Source organism: Gossypium hirsutum, chromosome D12, assembly GCF_007990345.1.
Source record: "Gossypium hirsutum isolate 1008001.06 chromosome D12, Gossypium_hirsutum_v2.1, whole genome shotgun sequence".
Taxonomy (NCBI): Eukaryota; Viridiplantae; Streptophyta; class Magnoliopsida; order Malvales; family Malvaceae; genus Gossypium; species Gossypium hirsutum.
In genome coordinates, this window is record NC_053448.1 from 6,650,721 (window position 1) to 6,659,302 (window position 8,582).

Below are 8,582 nucleotides of genomic sequence, written 5' to 3' on the forward strand. Positions count from 1 at the left end.
AATTAAATTAGCATGGACGGCTCAGATAAAATAGAAAGGGAGAGAAACTAAATGGAAAATTATGAATTGAGGACTTCTAGTTTTAAAAGACTTTTAATTATCTTAATATACCTAACAAAAATTCTTAAGAAGATCCCAACTAAATTCTTAATCTAATGTAAACAACAATAACACGACACAACACACGCCGCTAATATATTGAAAATGAAAAAAAACTTAATTCTAACTTTAATCTCCTACTAAATTTTGAAAATTTTAGAGGCAATATGAGCTAATATGAGCTAATTATTGATGAGTGACATTTGATAATGCCAACAGCAAATTATCACTAAAGTTGTTTATTATTTACCTTATTTGATTTGACTATTTAATGAAGAAAACTTTGGGCCTATTCATGTATTGTTTTATGAAAATACCATAATCTATTTATGGAAACCAATCCATGACTTTTGAAGATTGAATTAGATACAAGTGAATCAATTCAACCCTTAAAATACGGAGATTTGATTGATATTGTATTGTTGATTTTGGAGACCATATCTTCGATTGATTCTGCTTTGATTGTTAATGATGTAATAGTTATTTTAAGGAGTTACTTTATATTCACTTGGATTCTATGTCAGCAAATTGAAATCGATATATGCTTTTGAGACATGTCTAGGTATGTATGAGAGTTTATTGACTGCGTTCTAATCTATTCATTGAGGAAATGTTTTGTGAGAGTGCAAATTGTTATTGTAAACATTATTGAGTGTTTACTGCCAAGTTCTTAGGGGGAGGATTTGGAGGTGAGTATTCTAATATTTAGGTATAAAGGTGAGATCTCTATACTTGGAGAGTGATAAAGTTTGAATCACGTGTAGTATTTGTGAACATAGATGGTGAAATTACTCACTAAGCTAAGTTACGTAGATGTAGGAAAATCGAACTGTGTAAACAAATCCTTTATGTTATTTGTTATTTTGTTTGCACAGTTTTCGTAGTGCCAAGCTGTAATGGCCACTGCAATCTAACACTTCCATTGTAGATATCATTTTAAGCAGACAAGTAACTTATGGTAGCAACAAAATTTAATTTAATCCTTAAAACAAAATCGAATGTCAATTTAGTCATGAAATCAAGCTAAAATTTCAAATAGGTTCATAAAAATACTGAAAATCTAAATTTGATAATTTTGTACAAAATTGTTTAATAATTTATTATAAAAGAGTTTTATTGATTTTATATCGATTCGGTACAAAATTTGATACCAAAAATTTCGAGGCATTATATTCATGTTTTTTGGTATTTCCTTAAAATTTTATGTATTCCCTCATAATTTTTGACACTCTCTCATGTTTATTGGTGTTCCCTAATTATTTTTGGTACACGCCTCATAATTTTTTTGTACTCCCTTATGTATTTTGGTGTGCTTTTATAATTTTTTGAGTCTCTTCATAATTTTTTATAAACCTTCATAATTTTTAATACGCTTTCGCAATAATTGGAAATATAATTTTCTTTAGTGAAAAATATTATTTTTCATATTAAAAATTTTAATGGGATTTTATTGAAGGGAAAAATTGGTCATTTTTAATTATTAATTTTGCATACTAATATTCAATACTAAAAATATTATATATAAGGATAAAATTTTTAAAAAAAAATAAATAAATAAAACTAATATTTGATAATCCATTATAATTTTTTATACTTCTTCAATTTTTTTAAAACCCAACTCTCATACTTATTGCTACTTTTTTTATAATTTTTTGTATTCTCTTATAATGTATTTTTGGTATTTCGTCATTATTTTTTGCACTCTCTCGTGTTTTTTTATATGCTCTCATAGTTTTTTATGTAAACCTTCATAATTTTTTATATGCTTTGGAAAAGAGGATTTGGGATCAAAAATATATATATTTAGTTAAAAATAATATTATTTTGCATGTTAATAGGATTTTGTTGACGAAAAGCTTTAAAATTATTAATTTTACATAGTGTAAAAGAAAGAGAAGCCTTCTTTCTGGATGCGGTTGAGTCTGTGATGTCAGTCTATTCAGCAGGGGAAGTTGAGGTTTTAATCGATCGTTTATTTTGAAAATGGCAATGGAACCTCCAAGACTATGCCTTCTCAACCTACTTATCTAGGAGTGGGTTAAAAGGCCTACTCTAGTGGGACTGCCCACTGCTCCTTCCTTGCCACATCGGAAATTCACTTCGAAGCGCAACAAAAGGGAACCTTCTCTCTAATAAAATGAACCACCATCAGCTCACTACATCCTTCCCCCATCCTCTCTTTCTTTTTATTTCCTTTTCAATCTACCTAGATAAATATAAACATATTGAAAAACAAATAGATCAACATCATATATAATAAGGGATAATTTCTTAATCCATAAGCCAAACTTGGATCTTACTGAAGAAGAAAGCTGAGATACAGGACGAAAACTTACCAGCAGATGGTAAAATACATATATAGCTTCTCACCATTCTAATATTACTATGGATCACCAATGCATATACATTAAGAACACAAGTTGATACTACTTATAATAATTGCATCCACAAAATGAACAGCAAAACAGCTTCACCAGCATTCAAAGCCTTGCCTCTCCTCCCTTCTACTCACTTGTTCTCTAACACTTCTTTCACTACATCGATGCTGCAAGTCGGGTCAGGGATCTTTTGCTTATGTTGATACAGATCAAATGGCCTCAGATTTGCTAGTAGGAACCCAAGAAACTTGGAATGGTTGCTAAGTGTGCAGTGCCATGAATAAATTCTGCTTGCAAGCATGCTCCGGAATAAGTTTCTTGACAACTTCAGGAGGGATACCAGAGAGCTCTGCCGTTTAAGAGGAAAAAGAGAGCAAGAGGTTAAGACCACTCAGCAGGTTGGAAAGTCATCAGGATATGATTAACCAATTGAACAACGTAGTTACTAGATAGATTTTATCATAGTTCTTTTTTTTTCTTTTATGCTATGATGATTTGTCAATGAGATTTCTCAGCAAAATAATGCAACAACGCATCTAAATGACATAAGATGCTAAGTGTATTTAAGTACCAAGCGGAACTGACCTTGAGGCTTGAAATTGAAGAGTGGTGGTAGCGGACGGCCGTTGGGAAGGCGAACATTTGGGTCCCTCAATTCATCAAAGAAAGGGTGAATGCAAGCCTCCAACTAAAGAAGTACCATTACAAGGAGATACACATGGAAACGGGAGAAGAAGAGGCTGATTATTGAATTATATTTTTACCATTACTTATCAAGGAAGCAAACTTAAGAATGTCACACTTACAGCAGTGCATCGCAAATTAGGAGAGTACTGAAAAAACCTACAGACAAGGTCTACTGCTTCTGGAGGTAAACGCTTTTGGAAGACCTGTTGCAAAAATGTAATATGAATTTTGAAAAAGAAAATATTATGACAAAGGCACAAAAAATGGAGAAGAAAAAAGAACATGCATATACCTTGTGCCATGGATGTGGTTTTATCTGGGGAAACTTGAATTCGGTGTAGTTTGGGTTCATGCACTTGATCTCCTCCCTTGTTGGAGTCCCCAAAACCTAAACAACAATTGAAAATATATAGAAGCTTTCTTAGGGCCATCCAAAAGGCACCAACCAAATAGTTATGGTGCAGACTGTATCTGGCAGTACTTTTAACATATTCAAATCCCCAAATACTGAATTTATTTGGTTCAACATTTTTTTTCTCTATTCATCAAAAGGAAGAGTGACACCATAGAAACTCATTTCTAACTTCTGTGAAACATGTCAACTTATATTCGGAGTTTATAAACCAACCCAAGAGTACATTTAGTTTCATTCTTAACTGAGTTTAAGAAAAAGTTAGTCTACACTGATTATAAAAGTTTATGGTTTATTTTATTAGTATCCTTTTGGTCAATCTATAATCTGAGAGTTGTGTTGGGATGTCATAAACTTCAACTGATTTGTCCAATTCTAGCCAATGGTCAAAATTAACAGATTAATCATGCCTCAAGAGCATATACTCCAAAAAATTTATGAGAATTGGTAGAAGCAATCACCTTAATGATTTCAACTAATTGGTCGACCCCGCTCTCACCAGGAAACAGTGGCTGCATGGTAAGTTTGAAGTCAGAAACAACTGACTTATTAAACCAACAGTAACTTATAACAGTATTCTGATTATACAAACCTGTCCAAGAAGCAACTCAGCCATCACACAACCAGTGGACCATATATCTATAGCAGTTGTGTACTCAGTAGCACCAAATATGAGTTCAGGAGCACGATAATATCTCGAGCAGATGTAAGAAACATTCGGCTCTCCCTTTACCTGAAAAGGTTGGAAAGGAACCATGCTGAGGTGATGAAAACAGAACCGGCCACAAAAATTACTATTGTATCAAGCTTACCAGCATTTTAGCACTCCCAAAATCACAAATTTTCAGCTGATGTGTATGTGGATTCACCTGGGCATGAACCATAGCAGTTCTCATCAAATGGAGGACAATTTGAAACCAAATATGAAGCCAGTTTAACATTTTCTTTTTTCCTCATATAAAAAGAAAAAACTAATAAATCCTGAAGCTACCTAATTTATATCAGGGTAGCTCCACATAACTACTATATGTCTAGCAAAGATAAAAAGAATGAAGCCAATAATTCAAATGTCTTTTTAAGGTCAAGAGACTTTACCACCAAGAGTAACAAACAATACATTTATGAGCAAAGAGTACACTATTACATGAAAAATATCTCTTTCTGCGGCAAATACATGATTCCTGAGAAGAAGAGTCTTACAAGTAAGTTTTGAGGTTTAATATCACGGTGACATATACCAATGCAGTTGTGTATATAGGCAAGTGCTCTGCAAATCTGCAAGCCAAAAGAAGACAATTAACTACAGCTTTCTTCTATTCAATTAAAATCTTTTTGCATATAAACTAGACAGAAGAAAGGTATAAAGAAAAGCAAATTTATCTCAAAAGAAATTAAAATATTTGACCAACCTTATGGGAAAGCAATAGTTTGAATTTAAAATTGAAGGATGACTTCTCATTATATTACCATATGAGATAATAACAATACCGGAGAAGTTAGACCACAAATCATTTTTCAAACAATTTTGAACTACCCAATTACCTAAGAAACATATTCCAACTCCATCAGTCCATAAATCAACAAAACATATAAGGATATGCTTCCATAAAACAGGGACGCACCTGATAGGTATAGAGTTTAACATATATTAAAGGCATTCGCGTGTTGATCCGGCTGTAGCTTCTTGCTGTGCGATTAACAGTCTCAGGAACATACTCAAGAACAAGATTGAGGTAGAGTTCCTCCTTGTCTGTTTTTGAGAAAAAATAATGCTTAAGGGAAACTATATTTGGATGGTCCAGCATTTGCATAATCTGTAACTCCCTGTTCTTGTAACGCTTGTCTTGTAGAACCTTCTTGATGGCAACAATTTCTCCAGTTTCACGACATTTTGCCTGCAGCAATCAGCCGACTCACTTCAAGGTTATAATCTATTTGCATAAAGTCAAGAACATATACAGACAGGAGTATAATAGAAGTACATACTTGGAAAACAACACCAAAAGAACCAGTTCCAACCACGTGCTCAGCAATATAACTGACATTCTGTCAATCAAAACAAAAAGTAAAATAATGCGTGTCAGTAACAAAACCAAATAAATTGAATTTCAAAAGAAAATTTGCAAGCTAATTCATTTTTCTTCCAACCTGCTTTGAATGACCATTTCGGCCACCAATGGTTGTTCTAATCACATGCCCTGTTTCAGCACCCACTCCATCAACTACATCAGGTTCACTATCCTGCATGGACAACAAAAGGGGTCACTTACAAAGTATAAAAGCATTTTGCAAAGATTGTGAACTTCTACTTAAGGTTTCAACAGGCAAACTACCATATTTTCAATTAGATATTTTGGCACGTCCAATCCCCCACCCCAACCCCTCTCTATATATAAATTGAGCTGCTTACTCTGTCTTCGTCATGGTCCACTTTGTCTCTCAATCTCATTTCAAGCATTTCTCTCCCCAGCCAATCAACAGAACTAGAAGAACTTTTGAAACTGTTGACAGACCTTGAACTACCTGCTCCACCATTTCCTAGGCTTGCAGAAGCCATAATTCAGCCAGGAAACCTTAATAGATTCTCTAGTATTTGCTATCCACCATATACTCTGCAGTGCAGCTGCCCATCCCGTCCAAGCACCAATCTTCCTAACAGATTCCCGAAATTAAGAGTCAGAAACCTTAACAAAGATAAATATAGAATGATTAGTTAACATAAACGGCCACCAACTGAGATAAAAAGATCTGATAAGAAGAAAAAGAAATGCATCAAGAAAATAGCTTCCTAGACAACATCACAAGAATAAACTCCTCAAATAGAAACAATTATATGCTTCTAGCAGAGGTGAACTTAATCGTTTACATATTAGAACAAATAACAACAAGATAGATAAAATGGAATATTGAAAACATGTTGGAATTAAAATTATCAGTTCTTTGCGTAGGATATAATTTTAGGAATTTGTGTCAAAAGAAATGCAACGAAACAAGGAAACTGGGAAACAAAGAAGAAATATATTCTCAGTCAAGAAACGAACTGTTAAGACAAACAGACCAGAGCTTGACTTCAAAATAGTGAGATCAGCTATATAAATTCATTTCCATGTAAAAGTTAAAGTCTAATGTCGTACTCTCTGAAAGATGCCCTAGATTTACTGTTTTGCTTAATCTTCAGTCAATTATTTTACCTTAAAAAATGAACCTTCTTTCTATTAAAAAAAAGCTTACTTCTTAGCAATTAGTTTCCATAAAATAATCATTGTGATCTCAAAATAATGTAAAAGAAAAATCGAGGACAAAATAGTAACAAAATTAGCAAAAAGTGAAGAAAATTTCACAGTGACTCACAATCACAACGTGAAATCATCCGTCTAACTGGTAACGAGCTTCGATCAGATCCAACCCTAATCTAACCAGTCGAAACACAAGAAACCACACCTATGTCCACTCTAAGGACAAATTTATAGAAGAAAATCCTTAAAAAAGCACTTCTGCTTATAATTAAACCTAAACTATTTATAGAAGAAATTTTATAGAAGAAAATCCTTAAAAAAGCACTGCTGCTTATAATTAAACCTAAACTATTTCACTTTAAAAAAAAACAGATCGTGAAAACATTGTTAGCGTTTCGGATACTTACTGGGAAGAGTTGGAAATGAAACTTGGAACAGATCAAGCGCATCTTTCTCTTCCAATCTCCGGCGTCCACTTACGAATTCAAAGCAGCTCTTGCAAAAAAAAAAAAAAAGGAAACTAAGAACAGTTTCTGATCTGATCAAGTATTCTATTTTCTTGATTTTCCTTTTTTTATTTTTTGTAATTTACATTTTTCTATGTTCTTTTGAGTGGAGAGAGAGATGGGGATATATATATGGAGAGAGAAAGTGAATGTTTGGAGTTTTATGGATGTTTTTGGGAATGAAATTGAGAACTGAAAATTACCTGACAACCTTCATTTAACCTAATAATTATAATCATCATTGCTATTCTTTTAAACAAATCCCTTCACTGTTGCTTCTATTCCGCTTCCATTCATTCTAAATTATTTTTTGTTAATCAGTTTAAATCAACTTCTTCAATCCCTCAGAATATATTTGTTTTCCCTTTTCAAACTACATAACCACGTAAATTTATACCTAATTTAAAATAACATTTTATCCCTAACGAATCCAACATTATTATCCAATTTAATTACAAATTTCATTCGCCCAACCCTACAAAAATTGGAAATTTATTTTTTTATATTTTAATTTATTAGTTTTTTTTTAAGTAGTGATTTAATAGCAAATTTTAAAAGTATTATCCAATTACATTAAATCTTCAATTTTTATAAAGTAGAGAGGTAGAAATTTAGAATCTGACGTGTGCCTAATTACTTTACCAGTTCAATTATTTTGATTTGGAATAAAAATAAGAATAATCATATATTACGCCACCTATTTCTTTAACTAATTTTGTTTATTTCTTACTCTTCATATTATATATAATTAATCATAATACAACTTTTATTTGTTTAAAACGACGAGGAGAATTGTTAGTGAAGCTTTTTGCATTGTTGATCAAAGCTTAGTATCTACAATTTTCTTTTATTTTAGAGGACGAGATAAGATTAAAAGAATTGGAGGCATCAAAGTGTTAAATTGACTTTTTGAAGGCCAAATTTTCATTTAATTAAGGGTAAACTATACCCATGGTCACTTTTGTTTACCTTAGGTTACATTTCAGTCACTTATGTTTGAAATGTTACGTTTTAGTCACTTACGTTATTGTGTTGTAACATTTTAGTCACTGAGCCGTTAATTGTCGTTAATGGTGTAATGGTAAGCTGACGTGGCACGTTAAATTATCATTTAAAACAAAAAATTTAGGTTAAATTATACAATTGGTCCCCATAATTTTTCGTTTTGAGCAATTTAATTCTTTTATGTTCTTTTAACTTTCATTCTTTATTTTCTTTATTTTTCATTCTCTTCTGTTTCTCCCTCTGTTTTCCTACCTTCTTT

The 8,582-nt window shown here is 32.3% G+C and overlaps 1 protein-coding gene across 2 annotated transcripts; it reads right to left on the reverse strand.

The window, feature by feature from the left end:
- Window positions 1-2,324: 2,324 nt before the first annotated feature.
- LOC107945192 (shaggy-related protein kinase kappa) lies at window positions 2,325-7,514 on the reverse strand. Of its 2 annotated transcripts, none has more exons than XM_016879068.2 (13): window positions 7,220-7,514; window positions 5,987-6,228; window positions 5,725-5,817; window positions 5,563-5,622; window positions 5,199-5,471; window positions 4,777-4,851; window positions 4,389-4,445; window positions 4,169-4,309; window positions 4,038-4,088; window positions 3,457-3,552; window positions 3,284-3,367; window positions 3,063-3,165; window positions 2,325-2,826 (listed from the first exon to the last, which is right to left on the reverse strand). In XM_016879068.2, the coding sequence occupies exons 2-13, from the start codon at window positions 6,131-6,133 to the stop codon at window positions 2,738-2,740; spliced, it is 1,269 nt and encodes a 422-aa protein (XP_016734557.2). In that variant the 5' UTR covers window positions 6,134-6,228; window positions 7,220-7,514; the 3' UTR covers window positions 2,325-2,737. The 2 variants fall into 2 exon arrangements, with proteins under 2 accessions (XP_016734557.2, XP_016734558.2); XM_016879069.2 differs by having other exon boundaries at window positions 5,987-6,260.
- Between the last annotated feature and the right edge of the window lie 1,068 nt (window positions 7,515-8,582).

Coding starts and splice junctions, on each gene's coding strand:
- LOC107945192 (XM_016879068.2), bottom strand. CDS start 6,133: ATGGCTTCTGCAAGCCTAGGAAATGGTGGAGCAGGTAGTTCAAGGTCT. Junction 5,818..5,986: donor TGGACCATGACGAAGACAGA/GTAAGCAGCTCA, acceptor TTGTCCATGCAG/GATAGTGAACCTGATGTAGT. Junction 4,089..4,168: donor CTGAGTTGCTTCTTGGACAG/GTTTGTATAATC, acceptor CTTACCATGCAG/CCACTGTTTCCTGGTGAGAG.